Consider the following 23,752-nt stretch of genomic DNA (forward strand, 5'->3'; position numbering starts at 1 on the left):
GTTACAGATCTCAATTTTCTTTGTATTGTTAACCATTACCTTTTGGTTTTGATTTACCGGTTTCACTTTGTTCGTCTTGAAATTCCTTTAACGTAGTGTACAAGTTGGGATGATGTTTTCCCACGACGACTTGGAACCTATTGTGAAAACCTTCTCTGTTGTTGCTAGTTCTACTACGGTTTTGTCTTGTCGCTTGATGTTGGCTTCATTGTTAAACAGGGTAACAAGGTGGGACTGCTGTTCTGCTCTTATTCCGCAATGTGTTTATTCAAAATAATCAAATATAACTAAGACATCTTCATTAACTTCGTTACATAATTCTTTAAATGCTTCAGCCTCATCCTACACAGGAATAAATGCCAATGCCAGAAGCATATGTACTGACATTCTCAGCTGCCAATCGTCTGGATAACTGTAACTTTGTTAAAAATCTTCAGCCTGAACTCGCCTGTAGACAGATTGACTTAAATGGAAGAAACAACAAATAATTTCCGTAGTAGGCAGAACCTGTTCATCACTGTTAATGATGGCTTTCTCAAAATCTATCATAATCATTTCAGGATAAACAACATTGACACCGTACATTATTGCTTTATTCAGAACTTCCATAATCACTTTCGTGTACAAAGCCTGTTGTTTTGAAGTTAGTAAAATAAACACAAAAGACAATGGGATTTCACTTTCTTCATCTGCATGATCCGCTCCCTAGCGTTTAACAGTATATGATGGAGAATATTGGCATGAAGAGGTTAGGACATAGGTACCTCAAACGTACCATCCAAATAATAAGTGGAGCTCTTCATCAATAATTCCAGGTTTATTCTGTTATAAAAATTATAACACGTTCATCGGTGTCTTCTTCCCCAACTTGGTTTGAATCAAATAGTAGAAACATCTCTCCCACAAGAGTCCTTTGATATTTTTTCTGGTATCTTTCCACATTCCTGTAAAGATACTGGATTCGCTGGTAAGTCGCGTTTCCGCATCCTCCTTAAGCTGCTCTTCAGGTTTTCGCGATCAGGTAGTTAAGCGAGTATTGCTGAAAGCACATCTCTAAGTCTGTTTCTCAGAATTTGAGCGAGTGTCATTTCTGGTCTCTCTTCAGCGAGGCTTTTCAGATTTTCTTTGACCTTAATTGATCCAGCTTCTTCTCTATTTGGTGGATGTGAGTGCTGTGATTTCTTAACTCCTTTGACAACTATTATTCCTTTATGATCTTCCCTAGTTATTGCTCTAGCTTCACATTCCTTGGCCTTGCCTTTACGGTATTCCCAAAACTACTTTCCTTATTATGATCGTGATTTGTAATAAATGTAACCCTCAAGTATTAACCTTGTACCTCCTCTGTTGGAAATAATTTCTCAGTTTCTGATTGCATCTTTAACAACTTTGTTATAGATTATAAAATTAAATTAGTAAACAGAAGAACACAAAAAATTTTAGTCTAAAGTAATTATGAAGCAAAATGAATTCATTTCTCCTAGCAACGTTAAATTACTAACAGTATGACAAGTATATTGTTAATTAATTTAATTTTTAGGAAATATCTTGACTTAGGAATATTAAGTTAGGAAAATGACGTTAGTAATAATGATTTAGGATTATAATCCATTAGAAAAAAGAACAGTTAGGAACAATAATTTAGAAAATATGACTTAGGAAGATATACTTTAGGAATTCTTTCTATTAGGAAAATATCCATTAGGAGTATTCCATTAGAAAAATGATAGGGATTCGTGGAAGAGAAGCCTGATGGCCCTAACTACAATAGAATAAATAAATAAATAAATAAATAAATAAATAAATAAATAAATAAATAAATAAATAAATAAATAAATAAATAAATAAATAAATAAATAAATACGTAATAACAACAATGCTAGAAGATAAAAACAAATGAACACTTTTTTTAGTTTCTTAAGTAACAAGAGAAAATGATACATTTAACAACTATAGCTTCATTATGATGACAACATTATATGTTTCTGATTATATGAAAGAGAAGCGTTATGACCCTAACTACACCAGAAATAAATAAATAAGTAAATAAATAAATAAATAAATAAATAAATAAATAAATAAATAAATAAATACACAATAATAACAATGACAAAAATAAAAACAAGTGAACGTATTTTTTTAGTTACTTGAGTAACAAGAGAAATTATAAATTTAACAACTATAGCTTTATTATGACAACAATAACAGAAAATAAAACCACATGAACGCAATATTTTTGATTTATTGAATTACATAAACGTACTTTTCAATCCATTACACATGATCACATACTTCAAAGCAACCTCACGAAACCAAACCACTCAGTCTGAGACTCAGTACATAAAGCAACAATTAGGAAGAATACAAAAGACGATCCTACCTCATGATCTAGAAACTGAATAAACTGGATTATTTACAAGATCACTTGACGTTGCAGGCTCTGAATTCTGGCCACCCTCGCATCTATGACATCTGATAGCGTGGTACAGCAACGTGGTCGAGCTGAACATCATCTGCAATGAATAGCATTTCAAACAATCGATTTAAAACGTTTATAAGTACTAATGAAAGAAGGAAACAAATATTTGTAAAGATGTACATTGAAATACACACATCACAAAAAGTTTGGAAACACCCTATTTTTCGAGTTTTACACTCTTTTTTTTTTTTTCGAGTTTTCTTTTAAAATGACTGAATGTAACTAGTAAAATAATTTACCACTGTTTGAAAACATGCATATATTGGATAATTTTTATTAATTAAACTTATAAAATTTCATAAAACAACAAAATGAACAAATTCAATAATTTAATGGAGAAACATCGCAATTTAAATTTGATATGAATTGGCCTTGAAAACACATTTCTTAGAGTCTCAGTACTTGGTAACACCCCCTCGAGCTTGAGTCAATGCAGCTATGTCTTGACATGCTGCTAATAAGGTCATCAAGTACCTGTTGATCGAGACGGTCCCACAGTGGCCTCTCGGAGGTCTTGGACAGTTTTTACAAGAGGATTGCGTTGTCGAATGGCAGCTTTGATTCTGTCCCAAGCGTGCTCTAGCGAGTTCATATAAGATAAACATGCTGGATATTCCATTCTCCTGATATGAGCACGCTCGAGGAATTCATCCACACGTCTTGCTCTAGCATTATCGTCTTGAAAAATTAATTCAACGCCGAACTGCCTTTGCAATGGCTCAACAATGGTTTCCAGAACGTGGTTACAATACAGTTCTACCGTCATATTATCCTCGAATTTTTATGCTGCTGCTGGGATCACTAATGTTTCTGAAGTTATGGATGCAACATTAATAAATACTGATGGATCAACACAAAACATTTACCTGATTTTGTGGTAGACATTGTAATTATTTTATCAATTGCATATTTGTACTTGGACCAAATCTGTTATTTACTTATTTGACTGAATTCGGCGATAACTTTGGTCATTTAAGTAATAGACGTATTGGTATACTCAACCAATCACATCACATGAAACTCCATTGTCGCCAATACAGTATATAAAAATCAAAATACTTTTAATTTTTTTAACAATACTTTATATTTTCTGTTGGTGAAATATGAATCAGCAAGCTTAGAATAATCTATTTTAGTACCAAATATAAATATATGTACCGATAGTGGTAAAAATACAGCGACTTTAACTCTGTTCCTTAGCTAATTTTGTTAACTGTCGTTGGCGATATTGTGTAATCCAGCGTTTCTTTGAAATGAATTGATTTTAATTAATTAATTCTATTTTAAAATATAGATATACTGATATTAAAATATGCTACAAAAATTATAAATTTGCTTTCGAAGGCAACAAGAGTAAGGTGGTCCGCGGAACTGTTCTGACTTAAAAAAGTGGTCCCCACTTCAAAAAAGTTTGAGAAACGCTGGTGTAACCAATAATGCTTATTTGTAAATTTCTTTAGTTGATTTTGTAAAGCTCGTCAAACTTTACAAATTAATAAGATAGCATTATGAAACACAAGCATTTGTAATCCTTTACTTGTTATTTGTAAATTGTTAATTTGTAATTTGTTAGGATTGTGAAACGGGTCCCAGGTTTCTGCGCGTTTGGGAGGGAGACCAGCGTGCTAGCACCTGAGCCACAGATCGGCGAAAATTAATATTAAAATAGGTTCCAGTACATGTATAGGCCAACCTTATTTGTATGAATTTCTGAAGAAATTAATTCCACCGAATTAAACTGCGGGTTTACAAATTTATAAATCTTACTTTTTTAGGATTCTAACATTGTCCTTGTCTGTATTTGGGTTAACAGTGAACAGTTTGATAGGTCTATGAATGTCGCTGAACAAACAGAAGTATTACTGATAACATAGTAAAGAACAAAATACAGTGCGATCAGTTTTGCTTTCCGCCGGAATGCTTCCTATGGGCGAGCGCGCCGCTCGTTAGCCGGTTAGCCAGTTTGCCGTGTCTCGGTGATTAGCGGGAGAGTAAAACAATAAAACAAACCAATCATACAACAATACACAAACAAATTTAAGATTCTCATTACTTACCAAATTATCAAATGAGGTGTTGATTCTGCCCTCCTTCATTCTCCACACATTTTTCGCATCTATTTAGGAAATTATTCATCACATTTTCCAGAATCCACTCACAAAATTTAAGCTTACGTACGGGATCACCTGGCTGAAGAGCATGTATCACAGTTATTTTATACGACTTTATTTTAGTAGCCTTTTTCACAGACCCATATGAAAGTTCCACTTGTGCAAGACGACGGAGAGATTTTCTAGGAGAAATTTCTAAACCATTACGAATACTATGTAATCTTTCTTCGATGACAACCATACGCTTCTTTTTGGTTTCTTAGGCTGGACACTCGCTGACTCATCAACGGTGACGTCATGACACACTTTGAAATGAACACCCAGTATAGGCCCTATATAAGTTTCCTGAAATTTATGATAAAGATTATGGACTGTTTTACGATCTGGAGCGTCTACACCCAGGAATCTTTCTTGAAACCGTCTTCGAACTTCACATCTTCGAGCTTCACGAGCTGACTGAGTTAATGTATATGAATCCTAAATAAAGACACGCTGTGCCGTTGTAAACTCACAAGGCATAATACACTTTATGTATACTGTCGAATTAAGAAACGAACAACACAGCACACACCCGGGAACAGCTGTGCTACGACTGCGACATTCACAGAGGTCAACAAGTAAGCAAGCAGGTTTCCTACTACTTCCAATGAGCGGCAAACGAGTTGGATCTCACTCATAGGAAAAACTTGCGCCGCGGGGGAAAGCATAACTGATTGTATGTATGTATTTATTTACACTGCAAGTGGACAAGCACCCGGTGGCAGTGATATACACAATATAAACAATACATAATAAAATTACAATACAATACACAATACAATAAGAATACACAATATAAATTAACATAATAATTACAATTAATAATAATATATAAAATAACGTAATTAATAAGTGAACCTAATTGTACAATACAACCTACATATGTACTGGGTGTTCAGTTCAAAGTGTGTCGTGGCTCGCTGTATGCCGTCACGTGGCTAGTCGATGAGCCTAGAGAATTCAATCTTCCTACACTTCCGCAGAGGTGTATTATTTATCTGCCAGAGAAGTTGCCTAGCAATTACGGCGTTCATTCAGAAGAGTACTTACCGTTACGTACGGTAACGCCGGTAGTGGCAGGAATGTGAACTGTTTCGAAACATGTACTGAGGTGAGTTTTTTCTACTGTCGGGATATGGGGAGAGGGTTAAGACGATTACTTACGTATTTGTTGACATTAACTTCGACTGTCAACATGGACACGGAGCATTTGATTTGTGTTGTGGAATGTTGCCGTACGCAACCGATGATAACAAATACCCTGCGTACGACTTGGCCGCGCAAAACACAGTTCGAAAGAAGTTATGATAGCACACAGACCGTACAGACCGCCATCTGTTGCTACGACGTTCAAGTTATACCGTACACGTTCTCAAGTTCAGATTGAACGCCTTGATTAATAGGCAACTTCTCTGACACCAAAGCTGAAATTCGCTTCAAATCGCTGACTCATCAACGGTGACGTCATGACACACTTTGAAATGAACACCCAGTATAGGCCCTATATAAGTTTCACATTGGTACTGATAATAATCTTTCACTTTACTCTCATCTCACTCACTGTAGTGGCACTATGACTCATTTCACTGACAATTTAGGACACATTTCATATTGCACTGTATTTGCGAAAATCATCGAACTTAAAATGAAAAAGTGTGTGTCACCTTCAAGACTCCTATTGTCTTGTTTCTATTAGAAGATAAGAAAGCGTTGTGTTAAATATTCAACAAATAAGTTTTATTATCCTATCGAAATCACTTTTCGCTATGTGAATCTACAGCGATAGATCGATGGATTCATTACCTATCAACAAATACCCTACATTGAGTATAGAATTAACATTATTGTTGCTGTGTGCAGCCACACTGGGCTCCATGGCCGTTGGGACTGTCCTGGCCTGGACATCTCCAGTGCTGCCAGAGCTGCAGGCCGCCAACAGCACCCTGCCCGTCACCCTTGAAGAAGGTTCTTGGATCGGCTCCCTGCTCGCAGTGGGTGCTATAGCGGGGTCTCTGCCCGCAGGGTACCTTGCAGATCGCTTCGGACGCAAAATAGTTATCTGCGCCACTTCGGCGCCCTTCCTGATAAGCTGGGCGCTGGTGGTGGGCGCCAGCTCCGTGGCAATGCTGTATGTGGCTCGACTTCTCGCGGGACTCGCTACGGGAGTGGTGTCGGTGGTGGCGCCCGTCTACACCAGCGAGGTGGCAGAGACATCTGTGCGCGGGGCGCTGGGAACTTTATTTCAGGTTAGCTATTACCGACATTTAAGAGAATACAATTACTCTTTTTATGAGTTCAATCCCAAACATTATGTGCACCTATTGTCATTCAGTGGGCAAATTGTGACTCTGTGTACACTCGTGCCGCTTGTCACGAGCTCACATCGGAAACATACAATGGAAGCGTACTTAAACGCACTAAAAGTATTAGTAGATCTACTTTACCCAACATGCCTAAACTCCATTTCTGGAATCTGTAGAGAAAGTCGGTGCATTTGGGTGGAACCGACGTGAAGCGAATGGACGAAGCCTATCAGTGCGGAAGTGTATTCAGGGCTGCATTAGCTCGCGGCCGCTAAGGGGTAAGATGCGCGTGGCAGAAAGTGATAGAAAGTGTGGAATCTTAACTGAAGTTGAGTTCAGACAGAAATGATCCCCTCTCCCTTCTAGCAATGCTTTTCCCCAGAGCGGTCATTGGACTGGTCCCTTCCATTCGTCACTTGCGCAAAGGACTTATCTGGTCTCCTATACTGTACGGACTCCAGAAACTGAATTTAGTTCAGTGGTTCTGAAGCTCAGGAACTCTGCGAATCCCCATTTCTAGCAACACATTTTTGTCAATCTCTGCAGAATATTTTCTCCTGCGCTAATTATCGGATAAGGAGGTTATTTTATACGTAATAATAATAATAATAATAATAATGATAATAATAATAATTATTATTATTTATTTATACTGGCAGAGTTAAGCCCATAGGGCTTTCTCTTACACTCTACCAGATCACAAAGTATACAAGCAGTGAAAGTTTAACAAAAAGTTAAAGATCAGAATATCTACATATTACAAATAATAATAATAATAATAATAATAATAATAATAATAATAATAATAATAATAATAATAATAATAATAATAATAATTCTTTATTTATACTGGCAGAGTTAAGCCCACAGGTCCTTCTCTTACACTCTACCAAGTCACAAAGTATACAAGCAGTGAAAGTTAAAAAAAAGTTAAAGAACAGAATACCTACATATTACAAATAATACGAGGGGGATCCAGGAAATAACGACCGTTTTGTTGTCATAATTAAAAAAAAATATTTATTTGAAAAAACAAAGTCTGTTACATAACTGAAGCTTCCTTTACTTCTCCACATAATCACCACGTACATTTAAACATTTGTCGTATCTGTTCACTAGCTTTAGAATTCCCATGTTATACTCCTCCGCCGCCAGTTCATTAAGCCAGTTGTTCACTGTCTTCTTCAACTCTTCATCACTTCCAAAACGCGTACCACCCAGAAAGTCTTTCAGCTTAGTGAAAAGGTGAAAATCGCTAGGAGGAAGGTCTGGACTATAGGGCGGATAATCAAAGATTTCCCAACCGAATTGATCCAGCAATTCTCGAGTTGAAGCAGCAGTGTGCGGGCGGGCGTTGTCGTGAAGAAGCACAACTCCTCTCGAAAGCATTCCTCGCCTCTTGTTTTGGATGGCTCGCCGTAGTTTTCGTAAAGTCTCACAATAACGATTTGCATTGATCGTAGTGCCTTTTGGCATGAAATCCAGCAAAAGAACACCTTTGTGATCCCAAAAGACAGTAGCCATAACTTTTTGTGTTGAGAGAGTCTGTTTGAATTTTCTCGGTTTCTTGGGTGATGAGGGATGATGCCACTGACGTGATTGGCGCTTGGTCTCTGGGGTGTTGTGAGACACCCAGGTCTCATCACCAGTCACAATTTCATCAAGAAAGGCGTCTCCATCTGTGTGATATAGCATCAAGAATGTCAATGCTGAGGCCATTCTCTGAGTTTTGTGTTGGTCACTCAGTTGCCGTGGAACCCAGCGTGCACAGATTTTGTGGTAGCCAAGACGTTGCGACACAATTTCACCAAGCAAAGAACGAGAAATGTCAGGAAAGGCAATATGCAATTCGTCGAGTGATGTGCGCCTGTCTTGCAAGATTCTGTCGTTCACTTTGGTCTTCAGGTCTTCTGTGATGAGTGATGGGCGTCCGGGTCGAGTTTCATCGTGGACATTTGTTCGCCCATTGTTGAACATTTCGCACCATTTTCTCACATTTCTTTCATTCATTACAGTATCACCATACACTTCTTTCAATTGCCGGTAAATTTCTGCAGGTTTCAAATGTCGGGCATTCAAAAATCGAATCACACTCCTCACCTCACAGTCGGCGGGATTATCAATCACGTCGTTCATTTTGAAGTAACACAAAATGCACAATGGCGACTTGTTGCAACCAGTACTCACAACATTATGAGAACACATGTTAAGGAAGCCAGTTGACCTTCAAACAAGGAAGGGGAGTCAGCTGCGCAACGGGTATGCGCGAACGGTCGTTATTTCCTGGACCCCCTCGTAATAATAATAATAATAATAATAATAATAATAATAATAATAGAATAATAAAACAGACACTAAACAACATGAAAATAATACCATAATAGAAAAAAAGAAAGTAAAATACATTGGAATATAGTAAAAGCAACTCATTTTGTACAAATAGTTAATATGGAAAACGTAAGGAATAATATAACAAAATGGAATGTAATAAAACAATAAAAAAGAAAAGAAATGCGAAAATTAAATAAAATTCACAATAAAAAGAGTATGATAATAAATTCATCTGGTGATCAAGAGAACAAAAAAGGAACTGAAAGGAATCTGAATTGAAAAAGTGCAATTTCAGATTATTTTTTAAACTAGACAACAAATATCTCCGCAGTTCATATGAAGAGAAGGTATATTTCACTGTTTATAGTGATTCGTCCGTCGGACAGAGACGTTAAGTCTGGCGTCCCTCTTAGTGCTATTCGACAGGAGTAGACTACGTGACAGCACCGGGTTTTCCCTTCTCCTATCTTCATCTTCAGACACTACACTTACACGAACACTTACACATACACTCACCCTAGTACACGACATAATTCTCCACAGAAACACATGACGTACAGGTGGCCCGCCGAAGTGGTGTACAACTAGAAAAATGGGTCACAGTCCTGCCATCTATACGCAATGCGTGGAATCCGAATCACGTAAAATGAAGTGGGTGGGCATTGGATACATATATACATACATAAATGCATAACAACACACATACATACGAGTATCTTATTGTCGTCATCATCTGATATCTTCTTCTGCCCCGAACTCTTCTCCCGTTCACCATTCCTTCCAGTGCATCCTCAGTAGGCAGTTTCTTCTCAGCCAGTGACCCAACAAATTTCTTTTTATCTTTCTGATCAGTTTCAGCATCATTCTTTCTTCACCCACTCTTCGTCCCTTACTCTGTTTGTCCACTTCACACATTCCACTCTTCTCCATATTCACATTTCAAATGATTCTATTCGTTTCTCTTCCGTTTGTCGTAATGTCCATGTTTCTGCCCCCATACAATGCCACACTCTACACAAAGCACTTCACTAGTCTCTTTCTTAGTAGATTTCAACTAACATATTTATTTACGGAAGACAATAATTCAGAGACAAACAGAGATAATCCTCACTTAAAATTTCATATTGATTTTGGCACATTAATATCTGACATGAACAAAAAAAAACTGGGAAAATGTTTACACATGTTAAGATCCCGATTTAGCTTCTAATATATTTAATGAACAATTAAATTGTCATATTAATACATGTAAATTATAGTTCTCACAAAATATTTCCAATAAATTAAAAAAAAAATAAAACCATGGATAACTATTGGTTTAATTCGTTCTATTCGTAAAAGAGATAAATTAGCGAATAAGGTTAGAAAGCAGCCATTTAATAGTACATTATTAATTAAATACAAAAGTTACAGAAATATTTTAACTACTCTTATCAGAACTGCAAAAACTATATTACGAAAAAAAGTTTATGAACAACCAACATGATCAAAACAATTTTTGGAAAATAGTGAATGAAGCTACAAACACTTTTTCAACTAAACATTCTACACCAATGGAAATTATTAATTCAAATGGTGTATCAGTTTTCAATAAAAACGGGTTTGCTAATAATTTTAATGATCATTTTACGAAAATAGGTCATGAAATTGTAAAATCACTTACAAAACCATGTTCCAGATACTAAACCAATCACTATCCCCTGTCTCAATATTTGTTTCAATTAAAGAAAATGAATTAATTTCTATTATTGATAAATTAAAAACTAATGTTTCTCCTGGTAATGATGGCATAGGCAGTTCTATCTCACAGAAAATTAAAAATTATACGTTAAACCTCTTTTATGTACCTATAATTAATTTGTGTTTTATACAGTGTGTTTTTCCTACAAAACTGAAAACTGCTATTGAAATTCCCTTATATAAGTCAGGAGATCGGACTGATTTAAACAATTATAGACCTATTTCTCTGTTGCCATCTCTTGCTAAACTAATAGAAAGATGTATTAAATAAAGGTCAGTAAAGTATCTAGGATAAAACAACATTTTGAGCGAATTTCAATTTGGATTTCGTACATCTAAAGGGACAAATGATGCTATTCTAGCTGTTACATGGAATATTATGAGAAAATTAGATATGAGAAATAAATATTTAGGAATATTTCTTGATTTGAAAAAAGCGTTTGATACAGTTAATCATATCCTTCTTTCAAAATTAGAAAACATTGGTATTAGAGGAGTTGTACTCAAAGTTTTTCGTTCATATTTAGAAAATATATATCAAAAAGTCAAAATTGACAATTATAACAGCAATTATAAATTGATCGATATTGGAATTCCACTAGCTACAGTATTAGGACCAATCTTATTTACAATATATATTAATAATTTGTTGAAAATTGATCTAAAGAAATATGGTTGTAATATATTTTCGTTTGCAGATGATACTGTACTAACATTTAACAGGGAAAATTTGGGATAACATTTATTTAAATGCTAGCAATGGAATTAACGTAGTGAAAAAATTGGCTTGACTCTAATCTCCTGTCTTTGAATAGCCTACTAATAAAACTACCTATATTCCAGTTTCTTTAACAACGAAAGGTTTACCGCCACCTATGAATAATTATCACTTAGTAATACATAATATTTCATGTAATGAATTAACAAATAAATATTGTAATTGCCCACATCTAACACCTTCCACACAAGTCAAATATTTAGGAATTGTTATAGATCAGCATTTACGTTTGGATAAACAAATTGATTTTATGTGTACAAGTATAAGAAAGACAATTATTCACAATACTTCGAAATTTTATCACTAATGAGTCATTGAGAATAATATTTTTAGCTTTAGTACAATCATTAATACAATATGGTATAATAAATTTTGGGTGGATAGCATCATCTGTACTTAATCCATTAATTTTATTACACAGAAAGTTAATAAAAATTTGTCTAACCAAAAATATGGATTACCCAACAAATTTAATTACATAGATTTTAAAGTATTAACTATTGAAGAAATTTATAAATATAGTTTACTAACTTACTACCACAGAAATCAAATAAAACATAAATCTAATCGACATGAATATCGTACTGGAAGACAAAAGTCTACTTTCCCATTAATTAAGCCTAAATGTCATACAAATGCAACTCTTAAACATGGTGCTAGTTTCGGCCCAAGACTTTATAATAAAATTACAAACCATTTTCAAAATTTGATATGTTTTTAAGTTGAAGCTTTTAAAAAAGAAATTTATAAAATTGTTCATTATATATAATATTAACAAACGTGTGTATTTTTTACCTTTTATTTCTGTCAACTATATTCATTATTTTTATTGAATATCACTGGCTTCTGTCTGATTGTCAATTTATATTAAATATGTTCTTTCTCTCTTTTTCTCTTTCTTCTTCTTCTTCTTCTTCTTCTTCTTTTTTTGATATTGTGTGCTATTTATTGGTCTGAATTAAGCTACTTACTGTATTTAGTAAACTGTTCTTATAAATCTTATGTTATATTGACTAAGACCACACCGTACACGAGCCTGGCTCTTACGGTAGTGGCTACAAAACATTTTTGTTTTATAATTTTAATTTGTACTCACTAGATAGCTAGTTAAGTAAATAAATAAATATTATTGATTATTATATTGTTCACGTAAATAAGAATGCAGATTGAAGATAAAGAATTACTCAAGAAACAATCCATAATCATGCTACAAATTTGGATATGGTAGACTACGTGGTCAAATACATACGAAATAAATCATTACTCAACGTTTAATAGAACACTGTTGAGCTGAATTCCAAGAGAAAAATATCTTCAAATATATGCAACAATCACACATATCACAATGGAATCCCAGCAATAATAATAATAATAATAATAATAATAATAATAATAATAATAATAATAATAATAATAATAATAATAATAATAAGCAATAAAGAACATAGAATTCATTCCAGGGTTTACTTTGAACACTCTCCTTATAAATAGACATTTGCTCCTACAGCTTCAGGTCGTCACTTTCATCAACCAAAATATCTCCAGATGTATGCAACAATCACAAACATCGTAATGGAATTCCAGAAATAAAAAATAGATCTCAGTCCAGGGTTTGCTTTGAACAATCACCTTATAAATTGACATTTGCTGCTACAGCTCCAGATCATCACTTTCATCGACCAAAAATATCTCCAGATGTATGCAATAATCACAAATATCATAATGGAATTCCACCAATAAAAAATAGAACTCTATCCAGAGTTTATTGAACAATCATTTTATAAATTGAAATTTACTCCTACAACTTCAGGTCGTCACGTTCATCGACCAAAATGTTTCCTTCGTCTTCTTCTGCTTCCTCTCCATTCTCATTGATGAGACGGGCATAAAATTCCAGATCATTGTTTGTTTTCCACAAAGAAACGAAATGTTTTGAAAGGAGTTTATCAGTATCTTGAATTCTCTCCTTTTCTTACTGCCACCCCAACTATTTTCTTTGCAACTGTATGTCATAGATTGCTTTTTCTCGTTTCCAAAAACTTCGCTAAACTCCAAAATCGTTACAATAGTGACCTTCTCCTCTAATACACCTGACTTCCCTTTTTTGAAGAGAATTCTCTTAGAAAGGGCTAAGTTGAAAATGTTTTCAGCACCTGTGTCACTCCTTTCCTTCCAGCTGTTGACAGGAACATCATATCCTAGCTTCTTGACAGTTCCTTCTCCTACATAAATTCTGATGTACTGTATTCAGAAGAATCAGTGATCGTATTTATTTTCCTTATTCTTTTTTCTAATCTACCGAAGACCTTGTCTGGAGGAAAAATATAATAATGTATACCAACTGCCAGATCTCACAATCAGTACACTACTAGAATATGCAAAAAAAAATAAATAAATAAATAAAAAATAAAATAAAATAAACATTGGTTAATAATAATAAATTTAGCTTCCCTTATGAAAAGGTTGCCAGATTTGACAAAGCGTATCACATATATGGTGTGTGGATAAGTTTCAGGGCTTCTACCGCGTTGTCTTGGTGTTGTTGACTGACGTTTCGACCGCTGTGTTGTGGTCATCTTCAGAACAGTTGTTGGATAAGGAAATAGTCTGCCACCTCGTATATATATATATATATATATATATATATATATATATATATATATATAGAGTAGTCTCGATGGGGGGAGTACTTGCGGTGATAGGTCGTAGGTTCTCCTTTTGGCATCTGATTGTTCCTACGTTGTCCAATCCGGTTGAGGTCTGTATGAAGGGGAGTATTCATATTAAATACTGGCCCTCATAAGGTCCGAAAGAGTGACGTTGATACCGTGCCCGATGTCCGGATGAAGGGGGGGGGCCGCGTACAAATACAAATATCTAATATGAATACTCTCCTTCATACAGACCTCAACCGGATTGGACAACGTAGGACCAATCAGATGCCAGAAGGAGAACCTACGACCTATCACCGCAAGTACTCCCCCCATCGAGACTACTATATATATAGTATAGCTGGCAGACTATTTCCTTATCCAACAACTGCTCTGAAGATGACCACAACACAGCGGTCAAACGTCAGCCAATAACACCAAGACAACACGGTGGAAGCCCTGAAGCTTATCCACACACCAATGTACACCAGCCGCGGAAGCCTACGCGAACACGTATTATACATAATTTGGAATCACACGTAAAAGGTAAAATGATATACATTTGAAACGGTTAGGGAATCGAATATGCAAGATATCAGAAAAATTTACACCTAAGTAGCGTTTGTGCTCATTTACAGTTAAGAAAGGGGGGGGGGCGAAATACCATCAGATAGGTTAGAATGATTTGAATGCCATATACCGCGAGAAAAATAATAGTACGGATTGATTGGCATTGATATCTAAACCAATCAACAGCCATCGGTTAAGATAACTTGAAATTTCCATTATCACTTCCATACAAATGATTTCTCAATATCTGAACCGATCCTTTGAGGGCACTAATGGCTATTTCCTTCACAATGCTGTATGTTAGGCCCAGGTTTTTACATTTGTTGGCAAAGAAGGAGGGTATGGTACCTCGTGCTCCCACCATCAGACCTATCACATCAATGTGGGACAGGCTATATTTATCTTTATAGAACGGGATTGTTGGTTCATAGATCCGTTTTTTTTTTCACTGTCCACCTCATGCGGTTGATCTGCATGTGTCTCATATCTGATGGTGGGATCGAGAATGTATGCAGAGTTGTTCTTAATGACAATGATATCAATTCACCGAACACTTCCTTGTGTGGCTAGTCCCTGCACCTCTTGATGGACTGTAAACCCTACTTCCTTCAGCGCCTCGGCCAGCATAGAACGGACAGCATGGTGACGGATGTTCCGAAGGGCCTCACTATAGGGGCAGAAGCCAAGGATATGGGGAAGAATTTCAATCTCGCTGAGACAGCGCCTACAGCGGGTACCATCCCGACTTCTACCCGGTACAGCTCGGACAGGAGCAACACAGCCTACCATTTTAAGGGCGTCTATCCATTCCGAGAGGGTTAGACCTTTGTGATATCTTATCCAGCTGTTTGCTGGGGGAACTCTTTGTTAAGAATCACTCCTTTACCCTTTTGTTGCAATGTACATCAATTTTCAAATTCTTTGTTTCTTAAAGCGTCTCTAACTTTTCGAGAGTCCACAAAATTTTCACGACTATTTAAAAAATAATTAGCAGGAGTTAATTTAAGGCTCTTTAAACATGTTTTACTCTCCTCAATAAGGTCCCTAGTGGAAGTAATGTAAGGATAATTAGTTTTGTGTAATACCCTTAAGCCGTTAATGTGTTGTAGCGTGGATTCCCAGCGTACCCTAAAAAGACCAAGACCTTTATATTTACGATGTGTATGTATCATAGAATCGGTTTTGTCAGCTGGTAGCTGCAAAATTTCTTTAAGAGTGCTTTTAATAATTTTATCAGCGTTATCTAAAAAAGTATTGGGTATTGTTTTCAAGGGCATTGTCTGAGATGTGTAGATTAATGATGGGCAAATTGAGGAATTTAATATACAAAACTTTTGATCAGGATGTAATAAAGGCGACGAAATTAGCAAATCTAATCTAGTTTTCAGGTCGTTTAAAACGGTTTGGGAATCGAATATACAAACGTCAGAAAAATTAACACCTAAATAGCGTACATGCTAATTTGCAGTTAAGCATGTACTGTAATAGTAGTGTCATCAGAAATGTTTAGTTGATTTGGATGCAATTTACCGCGAGAAATATTAATAGCTACAGATTTATTGACATTTATATATAAACCAATAGCTTTGAAACGATCAATAGCCATCCTTGTGAGTTCTAAAGCAGAGTTTTTATTTTTAGCTATGATAACAGTATCATCTGCAAAACCAAATACAGTAATAGATTTTAAACCTGAAACAAGATTGAAACCGTATTCGGCAGCGATCGAGTCTTCTGACAATTCATTAAGGATGTGATCAGTACATAGATTGTATAATCGGGTGAAAGGGGCTATCCTTGCATAACTCCTTTTCGTAAATCTATGGGATTAGTTTTTTTATGATTGATTTCTACTCTAGTGGAATTATTTAGTTGAAGATTCAAAATTAACGTTTTCAACAAGCTTGGAATAAGCAAGCTATCTAATGTGTTTGATAGGTGCAAGTGCCCGATATTATCGAATGTCTTACTAATGTCAGGAAAACGAGAGTTGCATCACATTTTTTTAGATTTTGCGGACATTAAAATGGACCTGAGAAGGGATGTATTAACTATTGTTCCTGGAGAATGTGTAAATCCCCTCTGATGAGGATTGAATTTTATGTATTCTCGAAGGCGTTTATCGAGGACGCATTCAATTGGAGGATATTGGAAAAGTCGCTAGGTATTTAGAGGATATTGGAAAAGTAGAGAATGGATTTAGAGTATATTGGAAAAATAATCATTTTTCAGATAAACTTTTTCACTATATGTAAAACTCTTTAAACATTATTGATATATGGGTCAATAGAGTGCATTAATCCTTACTACGAAAAGATAAAAAATAATTTTGGTAAAAAAGTGGACTTAGAAGGTTTTGGAACTGTACGCCTAGTTTATTTATAAGCCTACACGTTTTAATATATGTGGTCATATCTCATGTGTAGGATCTTTGCGTATATCAGTTGGCGTTTTTAATATTGTTGATTTCCCGTTTCTATTATCGTGTTATTAATAACTTGTCTTCATGTAACTGTTTTTAGATTTTTATTAATGTTATGATATTTGTGACTGAGGCGATGATGAATCATGGTATACAAGTTTCTAATCCGGCATTTGTCTTTGTGACTGAGGGAAACCATGAGAAACCTGTCAGACTGCCGACCACGGGGTTCGAACCCGGGATCTCTCGAATGCGAGTCTCAAACGTTAGGGCCCGTTCATTCGGTAAGTGAATTTCTCGAAACGGGTATTTATACGAATCGATTTCTTGCGGACAGCAGTGTACACACGTTTCGATTTTTTCCCGTGCATAATGAAATTTAAGTTATATACGGGAAAAAACGAACCGAAAAAGCTGGTCCAAACGGAGAAAGGTAAAAGGAGGAAGAAAAAATCAATTCAGTACAAAAGAATGGTTAACTGACCTAAAACATACTGTGCATTTCGATAGGAAAAGGCGGTGTTTCAATTCTTTAAAGACGAATAAGAATTTACATCTGTGAGATGTCGGAATGGAAAATGACAAAAGAGTAATAAACCAACTACTTAGTCGTAAGATGATGACGGTGTACTGTTGTACAGTTAGCTATTGTCCTCGTGATATCGCATCCTGTCGTCTAACCATAGGAAAAAATTGGTGATACAGTATCCATGAAAATATTTTCTGTTTGGCAGTGACCGTTATAGCCAGGTTCTATCAAAGCAGACCACAGTCACTGTCCGGCACATGAGGTGGCCCCTAAAAAAAGAGAAAATGTGCATTGTTGTCATGGAAAACTCAATCGGTTCCAGAGAAAATTGGCCTTTCGGCTAGATGGCCGCTTAAATGAAGTGATCGCAGTTAGAAGCATATTTCACTGTATACTGTGTATTACGCAGGTGATGTTGACGGTGGGCATCCTGTTCACCTACGTGGTGGGCGCCATCGCCGACTACACGTGGCTCGGCATCATCAGCGCGACCGTCCCCGTCGCCTTGCTTCTCACGTTCTCCAGAATGCCGGAGTCTCCCGCGCACCTCGTCAAGGTAGGCAAGATGGATGCCGCCAAAAAGGCGCTCCGGTACTTCAGAGGCCCGCAATACGAGGTGGACCGCGAACTGGCAGACCTGCAGAAGGCGGCCAGGGATGCATCGCGGGAGGAAACGTCTCTGCAGGATCTGGTGTCGACTCCCGGTGCCAGGAGAGCCTTGGTGGTAGGTCTGGGACTTATGGTCTTCCAGCAGCTGAGCGGAATCAACGCCGTCATTTTCTACAGCGTCGACATTTTCGAGGCCGCCGGCAGCACGCTGGACCCTAAGGTAGTCCTCATAACGTTTCTCTGAACTCTTCTCTTCCTATGCAAATCTGGCTTTCAGGTAGTAGCTTCCTGTAAAGCAGATTTGACTAATTTCAAGAAAAAATTGTTCCGGGGCCGGGTATCGATCCCGGGACCCTTCGCTTAGCGCACGTATGCTCTCCCGACTGAGCTACCCCAGGAACTATATACGACAACATCACAATTTCTTCCCTTTTTTACATCGAAACAACTGAAATGGGCTGACAATGCGCCAGAACCCAAATTTGAGTGCATACAAATTCTGTGTGACTTAAATTATGGCTCCCTGTTAATGCACCTCCAGTAACGAATATGTTATGTAAATCTGGCTTTTAGGTAGTAGCTCCCTGTAAAGCAGGTTTGAATTTGAAATTGATATATGCTAGTCCGGACAGTCACAAGTGATCGCCTGTTGAGTCTTGGACACTTTATCCCCAAGCCGAGACAAAGTGTGTATCGATGCTCCGATCAAGTCACCAATGGTACACTCATGCAGAAGTGTCGCAATCTTGCCGCTGCTGTTTCCTTGTCTCGCTTCAGCGCACATCGATTGACATCTGGATAGTAGCCTACACCCATTTAGCGATGATAGCTTTAGGCGCCTCATTAAAAATGTAGGTCGCTACTTCAATTTGTAACTTAGTGACTCTCCCTAGTAGGAATATATGAGCTATTCCATCTCAAATCGACCGAAATATAGAGAAAAATTGACTTTACAATTTCTAAATAAGATTAAACTTTTTTTTTGTACGTAGAGAACTGTGATACAATGCTATGCACAAAGTTTGAGGAATCAAAACTTCATAGTGTTTAAATTAAAAATATTAAAATTTATATTTCGTATTTTCATAAAATTAGCAACTTTAAACTGTTGTAGCTCCGAAACCCTTTCCCTCAATGATCAAAATTATGGTTTATTTTGATGCTGATAAATTAAAGTTTATATTGACATATAAACAGATTTTCTTACGTTTTATGGAAATGGAGAAATTTAGATTTTTCTTCATTAAGACGCCTTTGACCACGAAAACATATTTTAAAAATATATAGTTAGATTCCGCATTGAAAGTACAAATAAACACAAATTATTTACTGGTGGTATGTTGATAAGAAAGTATTGAAAATATCAAATAAAGAAAATAAATAGTACGCGCGTGAACTAACCAGCTGACTGTGAGGCGGGAGCTAGCCGAGACAAGCGTGGCCAGGAGACAAGCACGTGATGTTTCGTCTAGTAGCGCATAGCTGGGCTAGCTTTATCACAAGTTTTCATAAACACAGGAGTAACATGACGCCCAACGCTCGCTTATCTTCAGCTCTCGGCCAGTGCGTGCGGTACTGCGCCGTTCAAGTCCAGGCGTGTGAAAATAATCTATTTAATACCCTCGAAACTTATTGCCATACCACTAAGCAAACAATGCCGAATCCCTCTTAATAATTCAAGGATTTTTCTCAATATATTTTTTTACATTTTTACAAATTGGCAAAAAGCCTAAAAGTAAGTAAAATCAGATTATCTGTCTCTCTGCATAAAATAAAAATAAGTGTTACTTCTTAACATAACCTACCAAATGTCAGCTTCAAAATGAGCTCCCGTTCAATGTTCTGCAGTAAATGGTTCCAGAGGACTGAGCGCTGAAAGAGGCTTGTTTTTATAAAACACGCTAAATTTGTCGCTCAACAATACGAAAACCGTTTGACTTTCGATAGTATATTTTTGAAAATGCACTCTCCTCAGCACCTTGTATAAATAGGGAAGAAATTAGAGTATAAAAAATGTGAGGTTTTTTACTGATCGATTTCATATGGAATAGCCCATATGTAAGTATTGTTGGTGACTGGTAAATCCGGCCCTGTAACGAATTTCACCCACTCCACTTCTAACAGTCCGCACGCTGTCAACAAACACGTGACAAATAGAGGTAGGGGGTAGAGAAGGGACTGCCCTGCTACCGCTACTATTGATAAAGAAAACATTTTTCTCACCGGTGAATCATAGTGGTGTTGCCTCAATTATATTAGCCTCAGAAACCGTTTTAGCTGTATTTGATAACAGCCATCCCATTAACTGAACACATTAACCTGTTCAAATATTTTATTTACTATTACATATTACTTGGTTATTTTCTGTTACAAAAAAAGGGCGCTGTTTAAAAATACAGCCCTATACGAACGGTTGGACACACTTAGTTAAATCACACGAGAAATGCCGAAATTCAAACATTAACCGAAATGACATGTTGCAAGAACGGACGAATTCACATTGCATATTTCTGACAACAAAATGAGAAGGGAAATAAGTTTGAAAAGATTTCTAAGACCCTTGGTAAATTACTACATACATTAGTTCGCCGAAATTAACTATTTCATCAAACATTTGTGACGGTTGGCAATTAAAACATAATTGGAAACTTGGACTGCAGTGTCCTAAATGTAATATATCAAATAGCAAATACACATTAAAGCTATCTGAGGGTATTCTGAAAATGACTATAACTACAGCTAAATAGTAAATACTAGTTCGCTATTATGTAGTTTAATTAGTAACGGGAAAACGTTATGCCTATCCAGTCGCAATCGTTTCAACAGCTGTAAATGAATCAACGTAGTCTTATAATAAATTGCGAGTTAATCACACTCATCAGTAATTTCAAAATTGTTTCGATAAGCTAACTGCAAATTAAGAGAAAGTGCCAGCCAGCACTTTGCTGTAAAATTAGAATAAAATAATAGCTACTTTTAAGAAGTCGCTTTGTGAAAATAGCTAGCAATAAATGTTCACAAGAAAGAAGTGTAGGATCCGCAGTTACGACAGCGTGTGCTTCCCAGCTAGGCAGTCCGTGGTTCCATTCCTGACGTGGGGTGAAATTTATCTCTATGCCACAGGACTCGGTAGGTCTTGCACTTGTCCTGTAACGTCTCCACGATGGTCCTGTGTTGTGAGAGATAGGCCTACTACTGTTGGTCCTGAGATATGTCATCCCCTTCATCTCGTTGGCTTGTTGAGTCGGTTAAGGCGGAGATAAAACAAGACAAAGAAAGAAATTGTGTACGAAGACCTGCCGAAGGACAGCGAGACTCCCTCGAATCGTTAAGAAATGGACAAAGGGCTAAAGTAACGAAGAAGTTCATTATGCGTCATCATCGGTAATTATCAAATCAGGCTTGGCATTGAAATCAGATTCCCGCTTTCAAACTATGCAGAGGCAGTCGGATGTTAACACCGAATGAGTAAGTCCAAGGCGACATTTATTATAACTAAAAACTTGAAACAATTATAAAGAAGAACACACTAACTAAACTAAATTGTTATAACAAAAACTAAAGAGCTAATAATATATTACAGAACGCGAAAGCGAAAGATCACCAGACCAAATGTTTTCAATACGTACAACACACAGGCAGGCAAGACTGTCGACCTGACCACCTGACAACCATAAACTGACTGACAGACTCTCGCTACTTAAGAGTGTGGTGGGTGGGGAGCAATTTTCACCCCTAACTTCTCCAAGTTCTAGGGTCGGATTTACCAGTCACTAACTATACTGTATGTAGGCTATGTATGTACTACTAAGGACAGTCAGAAAATAATGCTTTCTCTTTTTATCTAGTTTCACAAAAAGCAGGTGAAATTTACAGTATATAGTATATTGTCGCAACTCTGCTTATGAATGTGCTGTATCACTTCTCAATGTAATCTCCGTTATCTTACTTTGTATTTACCCACTGTTTAACAAATCACGTAAAAATCGTCCTCCTTCCTCAGCCATTGAAATACGGCGTCTTACAGAGTCTCATTGTCCTCAAAATTATGTGCATGAAGATTTACCCTTAGCGAACCAAAGAAATGGAAGTCAGGAGAGGCAAGATCAGGACTGTAAGGAGGATGCTGGAAAACTTCTTATTCACATTTTGCAATTGCTGTAATGGTACGCAAGCTGGTGTGTGGGTTTTGGATTGTCGTACAGAACAACCTCCGACTGTTTTTTGATGGATGAACTTACCGAAGATAACTTCTAAGCTTCTTCAACATGGAACACTATTCACGAAAAATGTCATCATTGCGTCGGATGTTGTCTGTAGTCACTGCAGTGTGTGGACGGCAGATCCGCTTTGTATCTGACAGTGATGTTTGTCCATCTTCAGCCTCGCGCCTCAGGGCCGTACCCAGCGCCGCAACCACTGTTGCATCCCCATGAAGATTCTTCAAACGTTTTAATGGCGTCACACCCTCCGCATTGAGGAATTCTAAACAACACACTGTTTAATCTTACATCCATGTTAGTATGCCATCTTAAATTAACAAGCCATGTTCAAATACTTGACAATGTTGCTACTCGAGGATAGTGGTCCGATTGCAGAAAACATAACAGACGACACATTTACGAAATATGGATATTGTGAGTTATGATTCTAGAGGACTCACTTTCCATTAGTAAATTCATAATTCAATGAATTTGTTCATCATTTTTTGTTTTTAACTTCAGTCAACGCATTGTAGATTAATAACAATTCTCACTGTTTTGAGAATCAGAGGCGATATGATTCTTTAGAATTTTCAACTGTAGACAATCATTATAACCCCCTTTATTCTTACACCATTCTCAGTGACAGAATATTCTGAAAATGTGATTGTATGCACCGATGGCTTTGTTGTCAAATCATTAAGAAAATATAGTGTAGGTCCTAATATATCTAAAGATTCAATTTATGGTACTAGCAGTGAATAAAATCGCTTTTCTTTTCTTAACGAAAGAATAATGGGAGTCTTGTCATACCATCATCTGACATTATAGAAATATACCGCTTAAGTCAAAGAGCAATTATACAGATGTTGATAGAGAACAATGACATAGTACGAGTATTTAACATGTGGGCGGAAAATAAAATGAGAAAAATAAATATAAATATAGTAAATAATAATAATAATAATAATAATAATAATAATAATAA

The 23,752-nt window shown here is 36.5% G+C and overlaps 1 protein-coding gene across 2 annotated transcripts in view; it reads left to right on the plus strand.

Moving 5' to 3' along the window:
• LOC138705190 (facilitated trehalose transporter Tret1-like) overlaps positions 1-23,752 on the plus strand; it is a 48,612-nt gene that overhangs the window by 18,666 nt on the left and 6,194 nt on the right. For both annotated transcript variants that reach the window (XM_069833929.1, XM_069833930.1), the window contains 2 exons: positions 6,490-6,875; positions 18,363-18,782. In XM_069833929.1, coding sequence (XP_069690030.1) covers positions 6,490-6,875; positions 18,363-18,782 — 806 coding nt within the window. The remainder of the gene's footprint in view (positions 1-6,489; positions 6,876-18,362; positions 18,783-23,752) is intronic.

The sequence above is a fragment of the Periplaneta americana genome, chromosome 8, assembly GCF_040183065.1.
Source record: "Periplaneta americana isolate PAMFEO1 chromosome 8, P.americana_PAMFEO1_priV1, whole genome shotgun sequence".
Lineage (NCBI taxonomy): Eukaryota > Metazoa > Arthropoda > Insecta > Blattodea > Blattidae > Periplaneta > Periplaneta americana.